The 22,654-nt window shown below is 39.8% G+C and overlaps 1 protein-coding gene across 1 annotated transcript; it reads left to right on the top strand.

Annotated features, from left to right (window-relative positions):
- Positions 1-5,988: 5,988 nt before the first annotated feature.
- Positions 5,989-22,526, top strand: ace (angiotensin I converting enzyme (peptidyl-dipeptidase A) 1). The gene is made up of 25 exons (XM_068305093.1): positions 5,989-6,618; positions 9,318-9,479; positions 9,587-9,674; positions 10,472-10,615; positions 10,771-10,962; positions 11,280-11,377; positions 11,488-11,657; positions 11,932-12,155; positions 12,248-12,392; positions 13,225-13,323; positions 13,900-14,022; positions 14,114-14,325; positions 14,536-14,672; positions 14,932-15,090; positions 15,860-15,947; positions 16,144-16,287; positions 16,541-16,732; positions 17,095-17,192; positions 17,626-17,798; positions 18,058-18,281; positions 18,359-18,503; positions 18,669-18,767; positions 19,009-19,131; positions 19,492-19,682; positions 20,445-22,526. Exons 1-25 carry the CDS (start codon positions 6,385-6,387, stop codon positions 20,636-20,638), a joined length of 3,858 nt encoding a protein of 1,285 aa, XP_068161194.1. The 5' UTR covers positions 5,989-6,384; the 3' UTR covers positions 20,639-22,526.
- Positions 22,527-22,654: the final 128 nt, after the last annotated feature.

The raw sequence follows: 22,654 nt of genomic DNA, 5'->3' as shown, positions 1-22,654 counted from the left end.
TGCTCAGAGTGTAGCCGCCACTGAGCGTGCTGTGGTAATAATAATGTGGCGACAGGTAGAAGGAGATCCAGATTTCTTGCATGACTGCCAGGAGGAGGCACAGACACGGGGAAAAGAGGAGAAACACAGTCATGGTTGAGGCTTGAAAGACTTTGCTTATTCATGCTATTATTTCTCCAATAATGGAGTAATGGAATAGTAATTAAAAATAACAGCTCAGAGAGGGTCAACTACTATAGATGGACATATCTTATAGTAATTTTTATAAGTATAGAAATATTATTATTAATATTATAGTGCTATCAATATAATATTATAAAATATTAACAACAACAGCACTTATAATAATAATAATGACAATAATAATAATAAAATAAAATAAAAAATAATAATAATAGGTAGTGCTGTTGCTTCACAGCAAGAGGCTCCATGTTCAAATGATTGCAATCATGTCAACTACAAGAAGATGGATGTATAATAATACGTTTTTTTGCACTTTTTTGTAACAACATTACAAGATGTATCACAAAAAAAAGAAAAGAAAAAGACAGTAGATTTTAAACAGGTGCTGCTATAGCTGATATATACAGTATATTCTCCCAGTTAGTCTAATTCTTTGGATGTTTTCCTGATGAGTTACAGTAATGTTGTAATCAAACTGTGAAGCAATAAAGGAAAAAACTTTCCTTTTTTTTTTTTTCTTCCTTTCTCACATTTTCTGCTACTCCATTAAACGTGGACATTAAATCCCACCGACCTTCGAGATGAATGATGTTACATTAACCCCAATGAATTATTGGCTAATGTCCTTTTGATCTGATAATCGTTCCCTTGAGCCTCAGTCCTCCGTCTTCATACAACCTAATCATCAGGATCCTTATCTGCTGACACGTGGTTATGGATGACTTTATTTCTTTATTGATCATTCTCTCGCACTTGTGCTTTGGTGCAATCTGGGATCATAGTTTCTAATACAAAAATGATTAAGCTAACACGTATTTTATAGGCATGGAACAAATCAGGTGTTGGCAAATCGAGATAAAAAATCTTTTTATTGTGCAGTTTGATTTATCCGGAGGAATCCTACATTCAGTGGATAGACTCATATTTATTTCTGTATTGTGCAGCCTTTCAGTATCTGACAGTGACAAATTGCTGTAATTTGTTGACTGTTGTGTTGTCTTGCGTGATTTAATGCAGTTGATAATGTATGGTCACACGGACTGACAGGGTTTAGCACCCTGCACCCAGACAGCAGACACGGCCTAATAACATAATGTACTGTGGAGACACTGCAGCTGAAGACAGGGACAACTCCATACTTACCTTCCTGCCTCCACGGAGTTAAAACGTGAAGTCATTTTTTTCCTGAGCCTCAATTACACAACTGAGCTTTAGTAACCTTCAATTACCTGCTCATTATTCCAAACATCCTGAGCTGTTTCCTCTGTGATGCTCTTATCCACAGGACTCTTAACACTGCAAAGGTTATATTTGGTGAAAATGCTTATAAAAAATTAAAGTAAATAAAACAAACATGATTGCTTCAGCTTTTTTTCAACACAAGCAATACCTGGAGGAGTCAAAACAGATTCACAGTTCTGCCATTTGTCGTAAAATAGAGATTTGAGGTCAGCTTCATCTTAATTTTGTTTAAATGACATCTGGTCAAGCTGAAGTTATGTTCACTCAGATCTGCAGGTTTTTCTGAGGGTGAATTGGAACCTTTGACAGGAGTAAAGAGTTCAGGGGCTGTAGGAATGAAGAAAGCACTGGAAATAAAAATAACCATGGATGATTCTTATTTAATACTTCACTTCAACATTCCTAGTGATGCCATTGCATTGTCACAACAAAAGCTTCTGTTATCACTTGATTACTTTGCATACTGTCACTTAGTAGTAACATTTTCTTGTACAGTAATGCTGTGATACAGATCCATTTTAAATACAAAAAATCTTTTCAATCAACATGAATTAGCCAATCTAAACCAGATTAACGATCATGTGGCTCAAGTCGTTCAAAAAGCATGTAAAGACTCTCCACTGTGAAACAGAGTTCAAATGTCATCACTACATGACACACGCACGCACGCGTACACACACACACACACACACACACACACACACACACACACACACACACATACACACACAGCATCCCTGTATAGTGGCATACAACACACACCTGTTTGTGAAGATTGGATGTTTGGCGCCATCACCACCTCTCCACACTTGACTGACTTCCATTAAAAAAGAAGCCAGATTCAATTATTGGCCTTGAGACTGCACAAAAACAACATTGTCAGAGACACACTCAGTAAGTCAGGAAGAGGTTAACACTCTTGGAGGACGGTTTTATTGTCTAGGCACACACACACACACACACACACACACACACACACACACACACACACACACACACACACACACACACCTATGAACTCGGTTCCAGTTAGTCTTAACACACCTTGTGATTAGTTTTCAAGCCACTGGCTTTAAAAATCAGTGGAAAATTTAGCAATTTTTAATTGTCATCGTTGGTACAAATTATATATATTTTTTTAACTTAATATAGATTATGGTATTTTTTAACACCATTGGATCTTTATCATTCACAGCTGTATAGTGTGAAAAGCGAATAACCCTTTTTTCCACGCACCGCCGCCTGATCACAGCAATCCATCTTCTCTATGAACACAACCAGGATGCAATTAGTCAATAAGTAACCAGCCCACTGTCAGCGGTTCACGTGTATAACATGTGGCCTTGTGGTCCGAAAGATATCACCATTTATAGAACCTTGGAGATATGTTTTACATCCATTAACTTTTTGGAGATATCTGCTTATGGCTTTGAAATAAATAAGCTGAGTTGAAAAACTTCAGATACATCCGCATCTGGACAACTCTACATACAGTCCTATAGAATGTGCAGTGAAAATGTGGCTGTAATTTGAAAAATGTATTCATTTATTTACAATTTTTTTTGAATAATGATGACTAATCTAAATCCATCAAAGGATCAAAAATAATAGAAGTTATCACAGATCACTTTGCTAATTACTGATAGAAAATCTATAAGCATTTCAGTGTGAAATAAATGTTGGTCATATGCAGCATCCAAATTTTATTTCAATTTTATTACGAGCTAAATCAAACCATAACATAAATATGTTGCATTATTTTCTCCTATTAGTTTGTGTAGGTTTGATTACGCCAGAAACAAATGATCCAAAGGTGGATTCATAGTAACTCTGATTTGTCACGGCATCCCAGTCTCCATTTGAGGTGATGATGACTTCGTTCACCTTGACCTGACAAACACCCTGAGCTTAAGTTGATAGTCCAGCTTTAATTAGGTGTTAATTCATTATTCAATTCAAAATTATTGTCTCTGTTGTTGCTCAACTTTATTTGAGTAACACTTTGTTCGTTAGAGTCTATTTATCTCCAGAGTAAAATGTCAGCATTATTAAATAGAACTTTTATCTCTCTCAGAAGGACGTATCTTATCAGCAGAAACAGGATTTTTACGTCATTGGTGGTATTAGTTTTATTTCTGATTGAAAGACTGATTTGGAATGATAAGGATTGGATGTCAAAATCTTTTTGTATTCATGACAGTCATGACAAGAACAACATGTTAGATGGATGACAGGAAAAACGAAAAATGAAATGAAATCAAACGAAATAAAATAAAATAACATGAAATGCTCCACACCTCAGAATTATCTATATACACTTTAGACTCTCATTGAGAAAGTACGTTAATTTTCTGTTTTTTCCGTCATTAAAATTTACAATCCTTGTCTTGTGAAAAAGTCATGTGAACATCATCATCTTTTATGGCCGGCACCGATTTGTTCTGAGTGAACTCATTTAGAAGGGGAAGTCACTCTTCCATGTTTTGCACATTGCAAGTTCATATTTGAGGTTTAAATATCCACAGTGATGGATTTAGATTTATGTTTGGATGTAACAAAATGAGATGGTGTGCTGTTCAGTATGAGTGATCTTCCAAAATAACATGGATTACCTTTGTTCACAAAAAAAACCACACTCTTAACAAGGTCTGAGTTTTTTTGTCAGAATTTTTATTTGATGTTGTTGAGAATATTTTTGAATAACTTAACCATGTGTTTCATATTTAACTCTGAAACAAAAAAACGTGTCATTTTATGAGAAAATTTTTTCCTGGACTGCAAGAAACAAATGTCCACGTTTTTTTAATTATTTGGTTTTTTTATGTGGACAGTGATTTATAATAATCAATCAATCCATTGTTATTGATTCATTATTTATAGTAATTTAATTGATGGATTTTAGCAGTGAGCATTCTGTTTCAAAAACAAAAAACAGATTAAACTTTAAAAGTGTCTATGTCCTTTCAAATTAAGACCACCATTATGTTTAAGCCTGACAGGTGAGATGTGGGTAAACGCTCTCCGTCTCTGATTAAATGCAGGATTCGATATGATGAATAACAACTGTTGGCACACTTCCACATTGGCTCCGTACATCTGCAGGGCTGGAGACATCGATCATTTTGACGCCTTTGAAACAACGCTTTTGGACATGATCTTTAACATGAACAGCAGATCAAATGCTTGCAGTCATACATCCATGGAGAATAATCACTTGTGTTAAATTATTCACACATTCATCAATCATTAGTTTCATTATATGTTTTGGTTTACCCTCATAGTGGCGTAATCGGCATTGTTTTCCAGCTGCAGCTGTTGTCACATAAAAAAACTATTGTAACCCAACACAAAACTGGCAGAGAAGACGCAGTAACAGAACCAGATGTTGAGAAAAATGAATGTTTTTGCCCTGAAAGACCAAGAAACTTCCCTCAGGAATTTATTGAAGTCAAAATAGAGTGAAAATAAAACTGGGCATTTACAGTTATATTAATTCATAGGCCTGAAAAGGTGATGAGGAAACACTGGTGTAACAGCAAGCTCAGTTTAATATATTGTAAGGTTAACTTCTGTTTTGTTATTTGTAAACTTTTAATGTGCAGCAGCTTGGAAAATGTTCTTTTTCCATCAGAGAGTGAAGAGGAATTAGAATCAATTAGACAAAATTGCATTGGATTAAGAACATTCCTTGTTTTTCCATGAAGCCATCAGACATAGGTGGGTTGTTCAAATGCAGCATTTGATGGTTAAAGAGAGGACAGGAAATACCCTAATTTGCATTTTGTTCGAGCAAAGTAAAATGTGTGAATGAGTGACACATAAAAAAAACTTTGGCCAATCAGCTCCTGGAACAACTGTACCCCCCCCACCCACACTCAATCAACTAAGCTCACCTGCAGCTCATCACACACTGACACCGTGACACGGGCCCAGCAGCCGCTGAAAGAGGCAAAAGAAGCACACAAGGGACATTTAAAAATACGTCTGTGGTGAGGTTTTAATCGACCCAGCTGTCCTGACAGATGACATGAATGTAGATGCTGTGGGGAAAAAAACAACCTCTCTGCCATGTGACAGTTATGAAGCTCCTCATTCTGTTCTGAAAAACCTCTCAGTAAGATTTTTGATCACTAATGGGCTCATTTCTACGTTTTGATTCTGACCTTGTGAGGGAAGTCACTGGTTCCATTTGTGATGATCTGCTTGATTTCATCTGATTACAGGAGAGAAAGCTGCGTAACATCAAAAAACAAGTTCTATAAAAGACACGACTCAAGGTGAGCCTCTTTCGCTGTTCTGCCACTTTTCCCACTCATCTCTTCTAACCCTGTCAACTGTCAGCCTTCAATTCAATCACAGCCTCCTGTTTCATTCCCCCAAACCTTTGCCTTTCATTTCCCTCGTCCTTACACTCCCCCCCCCCTCCCTTCATCACTAAGCTGAAGGGGAGAACTGAGAGGAAAGTATGTGGAGTCTCTTCCAGACTCACCAGTGCTGGTTATTGAGTATCAGTTGCTCTGCAGGCAGAAAAGCAGACAGAAGCGCCGTAACGGTGTGTCAGAGCTTATCTCTCATCTCCTGCAGTTAATTCAAACTTAAGAGTCATTAAAAACGCAGTCAGCTGTTTGAATCCAGAAATAGAGGGACGGGTGAAGAAATAGTAATAAGGAAACTGGGGGTAATAATTCCAGAGCTGTAATGTGGTAAGAGGGAAGGCTGCAGAGACGTGTGGGCTGGGTTAAACTGGTATTTAAGACAGCAGCTCGCCTTGGCTTTTGTGCACTTAACCAGCAACCAGGCTGGTGGGCTAGGAGAGGGGAATCAGTGAAGGAGTGGATAAAGACGACAGCACCAAGGGGAAGGTGTGCTCTGACTTGATTGGAGCAAGAATATTTTTAGCCTCCCAACTCTTTATTTTGCTGCTTTTCTCTTCCACTCTTTCCCGGTAAGAGGCGAGCCATGGTCGACAGTGTGGACAGGTTTCTGTGGACGCTGCTGCTGCTGCTGCCAGTCGTGGGACTCTCTGGGGCTCTGCGAGAAGGCTGGCTGCCAGGGGAGTATGGAAATGCCACAACCGAAGCATTAAGGTTCCTCAGTGACTACAACAGCACTGCTGAAGAGGTGTTGTTCTACAGCGTCTCTGCCAGCTGGAACTACAACACCAACTTAACAGACCACAACTCTGCGCTCCAGGTAAGACGACTAAGTGGGTCGTGAGCTCAGAGAATGAGGTGTTAGTCGAATCTTCTTCCAACTGCTAGAATGAAGTAAGCCCAGTTACATTAGTTCATGCCAGGGCTCGTGCCTTGTCACTGTAAATGCATGGATGGTCAAGGATTTCTGTGGATCTGTGCCCTGCTTGGCTTGGAGATCATCCCCTATTCATCTCTCTCCAGAATTACATGCTCGGTTTCCTCCCTTCTCTCAGCTTGTGTGTTACTGGAGACAGAAAACACACAAGCTGAGAGAATGTGGTGAGAACGACTTCAAGTTTAGAATAAAATTCTAAGGGGGGGGGGGGTTGTCTCCATACTATTATTTCAGGGATTCATTAGTTTAACACTCTGATATTTTTTTTTGCTCAATAAATTTTCCCCAGATGGATGCACCTGCTGCAGGATAATATTACACACATGAATAATGTTTATGGTTTAATGTGGTAATACTTGTAGCCAATAAAACCTTTGTGGGAATTTCAAAATGGGGCTGTTTAGATGCAAAGTATGAGACATTATATCAGTAGCAGGTTGCAATGGTTTTACAGATTCATCCAACCATATGCCTGACAAATATTTGCATAAACAGTGAAGTCACGAGAGACCAGCAATAAAGCAGGAAATATGTAAAACCAGACTTAAGGCTTGCAGGAGCCAATGAGACTGAGACTCAGGGTTCTGACAGAGTGCTGACTTGCCTTCAGGCAGTCCACACACTCTTCATGGATGCATGCAGACAACATAAGCTCATACAGATATAAACTAGTGAAAGCAAATTATCCAAACGACACACTCGAGACAAAGCCTCTTGTTTTTTGTGCTTGGACAGCTGTCACAGCAGGATTTCAGTGCACTATTCAGGCTTTGAGCAGTGGTCTCCGCACACACTGAACAGGTGTAGATGTGGCCCCCACCTCACTAGTGTCAGTGGGGTCAGGCTGCAGAATGTGCTCGGCTTTCCAAGATGTGTTTGGGATTTGAGGTGAAAATGAGCCAGCTTGTTAGTTGCTATGTACAAGCGTGGATTTTTTTTTTTTTCTGGGCAGATGAAAGATGGGATCAAAGTGGATCAGTGCGCTGAGCTCCATCTGATCTGGCACTCAGGGGGGAGCAGGGAAACTCAGCCTGACAGAGTATTAGCATTCCACTTACTCTGCACTGTAAATCGTTGGAATCATTACAATAAACGAACAGATTAGACTCCAACGACTACGGAACCGTCTTGCATTTAAAGCACGTGTATTTAAACACACACTTCCCCTTTGCCCCACGCAGCTTTAGAGGTAAGGACAATTCAGCTTCTGTGCAAATGAGGGTTAGGTGAGATGTGTCAAGGATCAAACAGAATGTGGATTGGCTCACGAGTATCTGAAGACTCACTGAATAAAAAGTGATGAGAGTGGATATCAATGACCGATGTCCTTTCAACCCCAGGATGAAATAACCGCTGCCCTCAGGTGTCACAATGAGACCTGACCTCATTCATCTCACTGCATGCTGCCAGCACTTTCTACACTTTCTAGTTCACTTCACCTGTACTGAAGTTTTTTGGGGGTTTTTATTTTTTTGGAAAAACACTCATCCAATCACATTATTTCAGAAAACATCCGATACCAATATTATTTACCTTAGATGCAAATTATCTTTATCTCATACTGAAAATAATTGTGTTGCATTTAAAATGTGTGTTTAAAGAATTAAAGCTTATTGGCGTTTGTTTATAGAGAAGTTAACAAGTTTGCGTCGTTACAAATTAACATTGCTTGCAGCTTAGACCTTGAGGGAATGGACACATGTTAGCCTTATCTTTACTGTTCTTTTGGTTTAAAATGTGATTGCATTCCTGGATGGGTGGAGGCATACTAAAAAATAAATAAATTAGAAAATAATGGAAATGGAGTGCCTGTGAATGCTTTGACTCATCGTCACCACTTTTCTTCCTGCTGTCTGTTGTTTTGGAGGGAGCTGTTGGAAAGACTGATAAGAAAGTTCACTGTGAAAACATGACTGGAGCGAGCCTCTTGTCCTGTCGCTTCAGTCGGGAAGTGTGTTGAGCTGTGAGGAATAATATACATCAGAAATAATGCAAATATTTCACTAGGTTTGACAACGCTTGCATTACTGTGGTGTTTCTCAGTTTAAAAATGTTGTGAAATAATAAAGCAGATGAAATATCAAAGGTGCTTCAATTTGTAATAATTAAGCATTTGATTAAAATAACTACTCTGTGTAATGCTCCACTATTGCCTTGACTCCAAGCCATCTCCATAATACATACTGACAACTTCTATAGTGTATACAGTACGTGACCTTCCAGGTGACATAAAGCAAGGTCAGGAAAAATCATACTTCAGCAACACATGGCATTTTTTGTTTTTAATGGTTGTTTTTTTTCCACTTTTGTCCTTGATCCCTATAAATAGGAGTGCTTATGTGTGTTGGCAAAGCTATGGAAAATTTAAACTCTGCAAATAAAGATGAAGACATGTCTCTGCCCCTGGCACACCCAGTCACACCAGGTCGTTCGGTCACTACATTATGATATAGTGACAGAACGACCGGGAAATAGCATCCTTTGTTTCACACTTATTAGTCCATCTTGGACTTTTGTGTATCGTAACAGAAGGAAAGGATTCACTGCATCGCTTCCACTCACATCCTCCTCCTCATCTTTAGGTAAATGCTTCTCTGGAGGAGCAGGCCTTTTCAGAAGCATGGGGCTTAAAAGCCAAAAAACTCTTCAGTCCAGACCCACTCACTGACCCTCAAGACAAGAAACTGATGGACAAGATCAAGTTGCTGGGAGTTGCCAACCTGCCTCTAGTGGAAAGACAAAAGGTTTGATTTTGTTTCATATTTTGTAACTGGGAAATTCCATCACTGCATCAGGGCTAATTTTTTCCACCACTGCCAGAAACTGAATTTTTTTTTTTTTTAATCCCCAGTATAACACGATTCTCAGCACTATGGATAGTATCTATTCAACCGCGAAGGTGCATCCAGAGCCAAACGTAAGCTGGAGTCTGGAACCTGGTGAGTAAATATAGAGCAGACACTTTATTTGCAAGAGATATGCAACATGGATTTTTGAGTTATTAGAAAAATAGCAGCTACACAGCAATGTCCAAGAATAAGCGACACAAGAACAACATGGGTGGGAAGTCGAGGAAGAAAAACAGTTGTGTTTAAGATCTTATCTCCTCTTGGAAAAGTAACAGGATGGGCAAATTACTTCAGAGAGGTCTCCAAAGGAAGTGTTATGGATGTGCCCGAGAGTGTTGAGTCGAAAGCTGAAAGCTATAGAAACAGCATGTCCGTAGCTTTAGAGGCTGGCAGTGGCCTTTGTGAACAATAGCTCTGTGTTTTGCTGCGAGAGGTAATTGTTAGAACTTCTTGCCAACAGCTACACAAGAGAAAAACAATGGTTTATAGATGAATAGAGCCACCTTGTAAACACAAAGTTCATTTACTTTAATTATGCTGAAAGCACCTTAATGATTATTGGTTTCTTAAAATAAAAGGTGGAACAGGGATGAAACATTTACTTGTATATTTCTCAGGTCATCATCAACAAACTTCTACCTTTTCCATAAAGTCTCTCATGGTTTTCAGTTTCCTTCCCCTTTTGTTCACCCCCCTGCAATTGTGAAGATAAATGCTTACAGGACTCTCAGAATATCACAGAAGGGTCAAACTCATACATTATGTCTTGGATAATGTCTGTTCTGCCTTTTTCCTGCTGAGAGGCCATCAAGTCATCCAAACATCAATACATCTTGACTTATTTTTGATGCAGATTAGATCAGTTTCCCATTCTTTCTCATTATCAGAGCTCACTGACATCATGGCCACCTCCAGGAGCTACAAGAAGCTGCTTTATGCCTGGGAGGGCTGGCACAACGCATCAGGTGTACCTCTCAGGGACCACTACCCCACGTTTGTGGAGCTCAGCAACAAGGCCTCTAAAGCTGATGGTGAGAACTTCTCTTTGTACTGGAAGTGCAAACGAAAAGTCATATTTACTGGCATGCCGCAATGAAAAGAGAACAGTAAAGGAACAGAAATGGCTGACAAAGGAAGGAGGGAAACTTATAAAAGAGAGAGGACATCAACATTTTGTCCTGTTTAGGATTTCAGGACACGGGAGAGGAATGGCGCTCTTGGTACGACTCTCTCAATTTTGAGAAGGATCTTGAGGAACTTTACAGGACCATTGAGCCGCTCTACCAGAACCTGCATGCCTTCGTACGTCGTCAACTTTATAACCAGTATGGCCCCAAATACATCAACCTTAAAGGACCCATCCCTGCTCACCTGCTAGGTAAGACCAACCATTTTTACACGGCTAGAATTCTTTAACAAGCTCAAATTTGCCAACAGGCCTATGCAACAATGTGTCCTGCACAGGTCTAGAAGGGTTGACTAGTGACCTATATGTCGCCCTCTGTGGTCGTTCTTCCACTTGTGCCATTTACATATGCCAGAAATAATTCAGTCGCAGACATTAAAATTAACACACCAGTGCAAGTCAGTTAGCGTCCTTATCTCATTACTGGAAATTTAACGTTTTCCTGCTGCCTCAGAACAAAGTATCTCATAGCAAGTTTTGCCTAAGTGTGTTTTCTTCCTCACACACAGGAAACATGTGGGCCCAGACATGGAACAATATTTATAATACGATGATCCCATTTCCTAACAAACCCAACATGGATGTGACTGACGAAATGGTCAGACAAGTAAGTGTTGGAGAAATATTCTGTCTGGAAAATTCAACTATGTGTTTTTACATTATTCTAGTTCTACCATGTATCATTCAACCGGTTGTGTGATTGTTTCCTTTTTGCAGGGATATAATGCTCCATACATGTTCCGTGTATCCGAGGAGTTCTTTACTTCTCTGAATTTAGACATGATGCCTGAGGAATTCTGGAATGGATCCATGCTGGAGAAGCCTGAAGGTCGCGAAGTGGTGTGCCATGCATCCGCCTGGGACTTTTACAACCGCAAAGACTTCAGGTAACACAAATAGCCTTATGTAGTCTTTTTAAGAAGGTTATTTATAAGTGAGAGGATGAATACAAATGAATTGACCGTATACGGTACTTGAGAATCCAGTGTATAGAACGATCTGGATCGCAAGGACTTTATACATGCTCTTGTATTTGGTTGAGAATTTGGGATGAAAAACCTCTTAAGTATGAAAATAGTTAACACTTGGACTTAATTCACTGACTGGTAATCTTATTGTCAGATTCTTGAATTGATTACATTGGTGTGTTGTGCTCTGCAGAATCAAGCAGTGCACCACAGTGACAATGGAGCAGCTCTTCACCGTCCACCATGAAATGGGGCACATCCAGTATTACCTGCAGTACAAGGACCAGCCTGTGGGATTCCGTCGTGGAGCCAACCCGGGCTTTCACGAGGCCATCGGGGATGTTTTGTCTCTTTCGGTGTCCACACCCAAGCATTTGCATTCAATCGGTCTGCTGGACAAAGTGACAGATGACATTGGTAAAGATCAGTCAAAGCCTCGCCAAGTTTCATGCCTGATGTGAATGGTTGGTGTCAAAAGTTTTTCAGCATCAGTATGTTTGATCTTCCAGAAACTGATATCAACTACCTGTTGAAGATGGCTCTGGAGAAGATAGCCTTCCTTCCCTTTGGCTACCTCATTGACCAGTGGAGATGGGGCGTGTTCAGTGGACGCACACCTCCAGACCGTTACAACGCCGACTGGTGGTACCTCAGGTAGACTTTCAGAAAAATGTCCAAGATATTCTAATTAGATTGACAAATGTGTTTATTTACTTTCATGTCAATGCAGTAACCTGCCAGCACATTAAAATTCAATATGTAACTTGATATATTTTTAATTGATAAAAAAATTAATTGTACAAACAAGTTGTAGTTAAGTGCCAGGTGTGTTTGCAGTATTAAACTAGCGGTCTTATTTTTCCGTGCCATGCTAAACTAATCAACTAGCAGCACTTAATCTGCTGAAGATCAGGACATGCTGAGCGAAGGACTTGAGACTTGATCTTTGGACTGAACCCCCTTGTTATTGTGACATTTTGTCACCCCAATATCCTTTTTTTTGTTTTTTTAAACTTTTTGGTCTGCCCCAGCTCCTGATATCAGTCTCCTGCTTAATACTTTACTGTGTTCAACATCTTATATAGCTTACCTGTCTGCTGTTTGATTATGCAAAGAAATTATGGTAGGACATGGCCATTTCAAAATTTTTGGATATAAGTGCGACAAGAGTAAGCTGGAAGCCATTATAAGCAAATCTGGAGTGTTTTTATGTGGTTTAATTTCCCTAAGTGATGATATCATATTTTTGTTGTTATGGAAAGAAGCCTTTTTAAGCTGTTGCTATAATATGCTGTATATTGCAGGAGTTATCCTTACTTCTGTCGAAGCTGAGCCCCAATGACTTTAATTGAGCTCCTCTGCAGTTACAGACAGCTGGAATAATCTTTGTTGCGTGTGTTGGAGTGACACGGCACACACATCCAGCTGACTTTTTTTTTTTGGATGCATGACACAATCTTTTTCTCCCTTCTGTTTAATTATGTAGGAAAAAATATCAAGGCATCTGCCCACCCACCAGGCGTACAGAGGAGCATTTTGATCCTGGAGCAAAGTACCACATCCCTGGAAACACCCCATACATCAGGTCAGCTAATGTATTGGAAATATAAAGATTTAAAACATGTGGAGAGGGTGCTGTTGTGATAAATGACTGTGTGCCAGGGTTATTATAACAAGGAAATGCAGTAATGCCTATTGAGCTAGGAACTAAGTTATTGTCAGCTCTATTCCACAGTGTAATTACTGGCACTTGAGAGTTCTATTAACAATCCACTAGCTCCACAATTGTAGGAAGTTTTGTCACAAGAGCCTATATAAGAAAATTCTGACCCCCACTGCTTTCTCTAATGGAGAGGGGAATTGATGGTTGTTGTTTTTTTGTTAAATAAGCAAACACATTCTGTGCAGTGGTTGTTAAAACGTGCTTCTATACTGTTGGGTCAGTTTTACTTGGTAGTACTCTAGTCAGTGTAGTGAAACATGTAATTATTAGACACAAATTCCAGTAGCATTCATTCTCCTCTTACCTCTCATAAATGCCATTGCTTTTAAAAATTTAGTGTAACTTCTTCTTTTTTTCTGATTTATGTCTATTTATTTTTAGCTGATTTTTTTTTTAAAGGAATTCCCTGAAGGCATGATAATTCTGTCCCCCCTGCAGGTATTTTGTCAGCTTCATCCTGCAGTTCCAGCTTCATGAGAAACTGTGTCAAGCAGCCAATCACTCCGGGCTCTTACACAGATGTGACATCTATAAATCTGCAGACGCAGGTCTTATTATGAAGTCAGTACTGTGATTTGACCTTTATTGCATATTTCACAATGCATGACTAAACCAGCATCATTCACAAATGATCTCATTCTACCCCTTCCAGGAAAATTCTTCAAGCTGGTTCTTCCAGACCTTGGACTGAAGTTCTCCAGGAGGCCATTGGCACCAACAGGTTGAATGCCAGCTCGCTGATGGAATATTTCCGCCCCATAACTGAGTGGCTGAAGAAACAAAATGAGATTCAGAAGGAGACCTTGGGATGGCCTGACTTTGACTGGGTCCCCCCTGTACCTGAGGGCTACCCTGAGGATATTAGTAAGTGTGGACATTGAGTGAAAGTGGATGATATAACAAAAGATGAAACATGCCAGCACTGAAGGAGGAAGTGTAGTTTTAAGAATTATGGCTGTAATCTAAAACTATTAGCATGTCATGGAGTGAAGACTTCCTGACACTAGAGTGACTATCCACTCAAAATTTTATTGCAGAATGTCCTTTAATTCCATATTGTCCTCATCCACCCAGACAAGAACACAAATGAGATTGATGCAAAGAAGTTACTGGATGAGTACAACAGCACAGCAGAGGTGGTGTGGAACGCCTACACAGAGGCCTCCTGGAAGTACAACACCGACATCAATGAAGACAATAAGCAGGCTATGGTGAGCTCCGAGTGTCTGACTGCACCAATATCACCTCATCATTATTTCTCAACAGGGAAATGGAACTAACTGTTTCAATTAGTTTTCATGCAAGTACAGTAAATAGAAACGTGCCACTGAATCTACTGTTTCACTTAGTGACTAATCTCTGAGTGTGTTTGCTAAAGTACCTGTCTGCCTATTTCATCACTTGTCCAAAAAATTGGTGTCGGGAATTATAAAAAAACAAACAAGAATAACCACTCTTTTCCTTTTTTAGCTTGAGAAGAACCTGGATATGTCAAACCACACCCTGGAGTATGGACGGAAGGCTCGGGACTACGACACCACAGACTTCCAGGACGGTTCGGTCAAACGCATCATCAACAAGCTCAGCGATATTGAGAGAGCTGCCCTGACCTCCGGAGATCTGAAAGAGGTGTGGAAGAATATAGCTGGAAGAAAAAGTCAACAGGCTGAAAGAGTCAAACTTGCCTGTCTAGTCTTACAGCTTTCACCATCAGTATGTGGCTGACAAGATAAGTCGCTGCTGGTAACACTAATCATGCAGACGCAGTTAGATCCCACAGTTGTAGCCTTAAGGTTAGCAGTTTTCCAATGCATCCAGAATAAACAAGATCTCATTACTGAATGTCATCTGGCTTTATCGTCTTGGTCTGCCATGTTTTCACTTGGAAGCCTTCAGTATGTCAAAGGCCTGATTCTGCCAACTGTTCAGCTGAGAGCAAACGGAAGTTCTAGACATCAAGTTCTGGGCCACCGTCATGGATTTTAGGCTTTAGGACCCCCCAGGTTATCTGGCCAGACTGTGACAAGGCAGGCAGCTGATTACAAAGTATTTACTGAGAGGGAGGGATTCCCTTCATAATACAGTGATGATAACGTTCTTTAGAAAGTCTTTCAGACATAATCTGCTGATGGAAAACCTTTGTTTTACAGTACCTCACTAAGTCAATGGTTCTCCAGTGTGCTGTGAGTTTTTACTGCTGTGCTCTGACAATGGGAGGAAAAAAGTTCCCTTAGAGCTGCTTGTTGATTTTAACGTTAGTATAGACTTGGATAGTTTTAAACATCAGTATGTCATATTTTTATGGGATACACAAGCTAAATATTTACATATCGGAACCAGATGGCTGCTCATACTTTCACTCGTATCAGATGTTCGATGAATGCCTTTTCTTTTTCAGTACAACACTCTCTTGTCCAACATGGAGACCAACTACAGTGTTGCTGAGGTCTGCAGAGAAAATGGGACATGCCACCCACTGGATCCAGGTAAGACTAATGAATACATGGAATAAATTGTGTGGTAATTAACCGTATCAGTAAAGACTTAAATAATTATAATGGATTACTTTGTCTCTTGTGTTTCTCAAGAAGAAACCAAGCAGCTGTCAAAATGAATGCTCTGTGGCAATGAAAAATGGATTGCAGCTGCAAATGTCGTGATTAAATAGTGGCTGTGTTTCAGATCTCCAGAAAATCATGGCAGTGTCCAGGGATTATGACGAATTGCTGTTTGCCTGGAAAGGATGGAGAGATTCTGCTGGCAAAGTGATTCGCCAGGATTACAAACGATATGTTGAACTAGCCAACAAAGCAGCCAGACTCAACGGTACGACCTTTAGAGAATAATTTTTACATCCACATTAAGATTCTCTGAGCAGACTTATCTGAATATAAAAAGGTGGGCAGAAGAGAGCAGTAGGAGAGCTTCATTGTTTAGACCAAGGGATGATTTGAAGTCTGAATATTAAATTTCATAGTAATGGAAAGTGGCTGATTTATATTGGGAGTCACGCATGCACTGTTATGAAATAAACTTCCAAGTTGCTGATTAATGCTTTTGTCCCTGGTGTCCTCTGTAGGTCATGCTGACAATGGTGCTTTCTGGCGCTCCCTTTATGAAACCCCCACCTTTGAGGAAGACTTGGAGACTCTGTGGAAGGAGCTGGAGCCCCTCTATCTGAATGTGCACACCTACGTCCGTAGGGCTCTGTACAAGAAGTATGGCGCTGAGCGCATCAACCTGAGAGGACCCATTCCTGCTCACTTATTGGGTAAGTAACAAGAAGAAAGTTCCAGGGTTTGAGGAGTTGAGGCTCAGGCTGCAAGCCAAAACTTTAATCGGTATGGAATTTGAAAGATTCTAGCACTCGGGCCCAAACTCTTTTTATGCGCCATGCATACCCCATTGATATTCTGTTGTTGGCTGTAGATGCACTGGGATTTAGGTGGGATTTAATTTGCTTTCAGAGGCATCCAGCGTGATATTGGTTGTGACAGTCCCACACGGCTAGGGACCGGCCTGACTTCCAGTCGCAAATCTCTTGATTTCACACTGGCAGAGCAGAGGACGTCTTGAACTCATAACTTTTTAAGCATAAAAATAAAATATGAGTGCCACCTTCTGTCCTTACAGGCAACATGTGGGCGCAGACATGGTCTGGAATAATGGATTTGGTCATACCCTACCCAGACGCCACGCAGGTCGATGCCACTCCACAAATGGTAGCACAGGTGAATAAGCACTAGGCCCAGCTCACACATGAATACTCTCAAAGAACACATACTAAGGCAATCATCCACCATTTGCAATGTACGTTTAGAGGTCAGGTATCAGTTTCTTTCAATAAAGAGGGGATCAAGCAGAATGAGAGTATGTAGAGGATGCTAATGGCACTGCATGAAAGCAGAAGTTATCCAGTACTGCTATGAAGTGTACTTCGTTATACGGTACTACATATTTTTGAGGATTATGTGTGTTACAATAATGTGACCTGCTGTCCTTTTCAGATCTGTAATCTGTTTACAATGTGTGAAGTCATCTTTCTCTCTAAAATGGATGTTGTCTTTTTTCAAAATGTCGAAATATGTAATTCTCTGGAAACATTTTAATATATACAAAAACTCATCTATGTTTTCTACAATTTTTTACCCTTTTCCTTCTCAGGGTTGGAATGCCGTCAGAATGTTCCAGGAATCGGACAAGTTTTTCACTTCTCTTGGTCTGCTGCCGATGCCACAAGAGTTCTGGGAGAAATCCATGCTGGAGAAACCGTCTGATGGGCGGAAGGTTGTGTGTCACGCCTCAGCTTGGGACTTCTATAATCGGAAAGACTTCAGGTAAATCTATTTTTTATGGGACAGGTACTCTTTAGTGTTTTGAACTTTTGACTAAGAGCAAAACAAAGGAAATAACACATTTTGTCACTATAAGTCACAAAAACACATTCATATAGGAAACCATCAGACATGAAATTCAGATGGTGAGATGATATTCTTTGTAGTTCATTTTAGCGGCAAACTATCAAAATGTTGTCCAGGAAAATCAATTTGCATTTGTGAGAGTTTGCTGTAATTAAAGCCTTGTTCGTGTTCTCAGGATCAAACAGTGCACTGTCATAACTATGGATGATCTGATCACCGTTCACCACGAGATGGGCCATGTGCAGTACTTCCTGCAGTACAAAGAGCAGCCTGTATCCTTCCGTGACGGTGCCAACCCCGGCTTCCATGAGGCCATCGGTGACGTGATGGCCTTGTCTGTGGCAACACCCAAGCATCTACTGAGTATCGGCCTTCTGGATAAAGTTGAGAGCAACCCTGGTGAGCAATCACTACTGTGAGTTAAATATAATGACATGACGTCAATACCACAATGCGTTTGCTGTTCACGTGTCTAGAGAGCGACATTAACTTTCTGATGAGCATGGCGCTTGACAAGATCGCCTTCCTGCCTTTTGGCTACCTGATGGACCAGTGGAGGTGGAAAGTCTTTGATGGACGAATCCCATCAACTGAGTACAATAAAGAGTGGTGGAACCTCAGGTGAAGTTTTCCATCAGTTTTACGATTGTAAAGTATGATACATATCATCTAGGCAGAATTGTTAATAGATGAAGCTAATTTAATCAGTGATATGTTTATTGATCATGGAAATAATGTACTGTAAATGATTTACTTCAAGTTTAGTTATATATTATTGCATTACAGACTGAAGTACCAGGGATTGTGCCCACCTGTAGCCCGTACTGAGGATGACTTTGACCCAGGTGCAAAGTTCCACATCCCTGCCAATGTGCCTTATGTGAGGTAAATATTCATTATCAGTCCGAGCCAACAAAACACCTGATAAGTGATCACAGACGGAGTGATAGCCGTTTCAAATCTCTATGGATGGATAAGATAATACTGTATAATGTATCATGTTGTTCAAAGACTCACCTGTATGAGCCGTTAATTTCAAAGTTCAACTTGCTTTTGTGGTTTGCTGTGTTTTTCTGAACTTGCAGCCAAAAGATGTGATTGTGTATTTCTATCAATCTTCAATCAGGTACTTTGTTAGCTTCATCATCCAGTTCCAGTTCCACAAGGCACTGTGCAATGCTGCCAAGCATGAAGGACCTCTACATACCTGTGATATCTACGAATCTAAAGAAGCTGGAAAGCTCCTGGGGTTAGTACACATCCATACAGGATGCGACAGATCTGACGTGTAAACTTTTGAATAAGTTTCAACAAATATCATTAATATATCATCTGTATCTCCTGTTGTATTTCTAACATGACAAACCTCAATTTAATTAGATACCGTGACTGTTTGAGCTATGTGTAGTATAAATGATCAAAAACATTTATTTTGTTCCATTGAGAAATTACTTGAATTTCATTAATGTGGTGTAGCTGATATGTTTGTATTGATCCCTGATGACAGTTGGTGAAAATATGATTTCTATCTGTGCAATTGTCTCTAAACCCGTCTTGCTTCTGGTCTTTCTCTCCTTGACCCTCTTCTGACCCGTGTTAATGTCGGCAGTGATGTGATGAAGTTGGGCTTCAGTAAGCCTTGGCCAGAGGCTATGGCCTTGATCACCGGCCAGCCCAAAATGAGCGCCCTGCCACTCATGGAGTATTTCCAACCTCTCATCCAATGGTTGGAAAAAGAGAACGACAAGAACAATGATATTCGTGGGTGGCCTGAATACAACTGGACACCTTCAAGTCCTGGTATGTCAGTACAGTTGTGCATTGTTTGATACAACCTAAGTAAGATTTGTATTAAATTTGTGTTTGAATAAGTTTTCAAATCTCTGACCCAAATGTGTCTTGAACTCCTTCAGACAAAAAAAAAGAGCTGTAATTAATTGTTTCTCTCCTGCTGTGGCTTACATCGAAATCAATCTCTTACTCCTCTTGTTTTACTGATGAGATCCTGCTGAAAGGATGTGTACAGATTAGATAGATGAGATTCTCAGCAACAGGGTGAAGGATAGTGAGGGAGAGAGGGTGGGGGTGAAAGGAGAACACAGCTGTTGTTCTGCAGACCAAGCACGGGATATGGAATTTAAGTCCAAACATGGGTAACAGTGTGGAAAAAATGTAAAGGGTGGAAAGTGATTTTTTTTTCTCTTCAGGCAGCACCGCGTGACAAAAGGTAAGCTTCTCTGCTGTCAAACACGGTGCCGTAAATAGAGCGCAGTCACGTTTCCTGAATATCATTTAATATAAAATCTACACTGGTTGCACTTTCGTATTTGTTCACCATGTAGGTGATCTGCAAAAACAGGATAGACATAGCAGTTCAGAAGTGAAAGTGTGTTCTTCCATCTCTATCTCAGAATATAAAACATCTGATCATTTGTGTGGCTCTTCTTTCAGTCGTGACTCAATGGTGTTTTTAAAATCTGGAAATTAATCTTTGTTGAAATTGTGAAAGAGTGAAAAACAACCAGCCAACTCTGACTTACTCTTTATTTCATGTCGGTGCAGCAGTTACAGAAGTTAAGGCTGATAAAGTAGACTTCCTGGGTATGGATGTGACCAGCTCAGCAGCTGCAGCCGGCCAGTGGATCCTGCTGGTGCTCGGTTTGGTCCTCGTGGTGGCCACCATCCTACTGGCCTACAAGTACAGGAAGTCAAAAAAGCAAATAAAGAAGTCCTCATCCATGATGGAGCTCAAGTAACAGGACTAGACATCAACGATGGGTCCAGTAAGGCCAGCTGACCCTAGCAGTGCCAAAATCCAATGTGAACATTTTTGTGTCCGGTGCATCTCATCAAATTTGCTCTTTTTTTTTTTTTTTTGGTCTGCCTCTCTAAATTAGTCTTGTATGTTGTTGTTTTTTGTATACAGATTCATTTAATTTCTGCCTATGCAAAAGGAGATTTCAATTTTGTAATTTATTCTGTATGTGATGTGTTGGAAGCATTTGTTTTTAAATAAATGTAAAATGAATGTGTAAGAATTTTTAAGCATTTGATTTTTTATGTTGGCTTCTTTGCATTTGTAAAATAAAAACATTAAATAAGTGTTCTGTATATTCATGCACAATAATCTGGGACAGATAGATCAGTGCTACAACACACTCAAATGAACAAAGGATAAATTAGGAAATGTGGAAAGATCTCTCATAAGAAATTCTGACTTTATAATCCATTATGGCATTTAATTTAGTTTCAAGTCGGGTATTTTTTCTTGAAGCTACAAATACTAATCTAATAATGCTGTGGAGCTGATCCACTTGTACCTGCAAACTTTATATTTAACATATATCGTTCTTATCCTGTCAGGCTCACAAGGAAAATAAAGGATAAGGCCAGCAATGACACAAAGTTTAATAAACAGTTTAATTACATTTTAACTGCAGTCACTTACACAGGAGAGTTTGTGCAACTGCTTTAGACCTTTCCTCTTACAACGGAGCCTTTGTTGCACCACAAAAAGTCACAACCTGTGGACTCTTAATGGCAGCTAGAGCGGAAATAGTGTTCTGTTAGAGACCGCTCAGTGATGTCTTCCTTGGGTCCGGTCTCTGTTCAGAGCTGCAGGTCAGATCATGTTGGTTCAGAAACAGTCCAAATGTTAATTTCCTATCGTATTCAAAGATGCAAAACTTTGGGAAGTAATGAAAGCCAATGACGTATGCCTTCATTTAGTCAATCCAGTGACTTTTCCTAGTGTATAATTCATTAAACTGCTAGCGTTTAATCTACAGACATACAAAAGATCATGTATTACTTAATCCAGTGTCCATGACTTCCTGTATCTAAAATTTCTGAAGAGATCCAGATCTTTACTGCAACAACACAAGGCAGCGTAATAAATAATATACAATTGACTTCCCAACATGTCATCTACACATATTCTTTCAACATACAGCAAAACACCTAATGCTTTTCGAACAGTTGCAGGAGTGATTGAATGATTGCTGTGTAATATATATTGGATGACTGCAAATTGTACAGCTGGGCTGTAAAACCAGTACCTCTCTGTGTTTATTCCCTGAAACCAGTGACGACATTTTTCTGCATACTCTGAAAAATAGTCACTTTTTCCCTTGGATCTTTGTGCCTCAACTTTTCTTTTTTTTTTTACACAATAACTGCATTTGAAATGAATGTCTACATTTGCTTGAAATGACATTCTCCGAAGATGCGTGGTCATGGATTTTGGTCGGCGTATTCTACTGTAAGTGTAGATCGCAATTGACCAACATGATACCTGAAGGTTTAAAAGTCATTTTAAACCTGTTGGACCACAAATAATGCCTGGAGACAGATGAACACACATGCAGATATACTGCCGGCTCCTGGTTAAAAATTACATGATGAATGAGGAGCAATTTTTGTCAGAGGATTCAGAGGAAAATAACATGTAAGCAGACAAAATTCAATACATACAAACTCACAATCTAATCAATGCCATTTACAATTCACTGTTGAATGCAACCCCGATTCCAATGTACAACACTGCATTCAACAAAAATACTTAACAAATTACAATCTCTGAAACAAATATGTTCAGCATATTGCACTGAAAAAGATGAAATCTACAAAAGTAAAAAAACAACACACACCATAGCATAAGTATGCACTATGCACTTTTGGTCCGTGCATTTCAAAGTGTTTCCTGGCCCAATGTTCTTTGTTTGGCCCATTTCAAACCAGTGTGACAGTGAGTGGTTCAGGGTCCAAGGTAA

This window comes from Antennarius striatus, chromosome 21 (assembly GCF_040054535.1).
Source record: "Antennarius striatus isolate MH-2024 chromosome 21, ASM4005453v1, whole genome shotgun sequence".
NCBI classification, from domain to species: domain Eukaryota; kingdom Metazoa; phylum Chordata; class Actinopteri; order Lophiiformes; family Antennariidae; genus Antennarius; species Antennarius striatus.
This window is presented reverse-complemented; position numbering and strand designations above follow the sequence as displayed.

Coding starts and splice junctions, on each gene's coding strand:
- ace (XM_068305093.1), top strand. CDS start 6,385: ATGGTCGACAGTGTGGACAGGTTTCTGTGGACGCTGCTGCTGCTGCTG. Junction 12,393..13,224: donor GCCGACTGGTGGTACCTCAG/GTAGACTTTCAG, acceptor TTAATTATGTAG/GAAAAAATATCAAGGCATCT. Junction 14,023..14,113: donor GACGCAGGTCTTATTATGAA/GTCAGTACTGTG, acceptor TACCCCTTCCAG/GAAAATTCTTCAAGCTGGTT.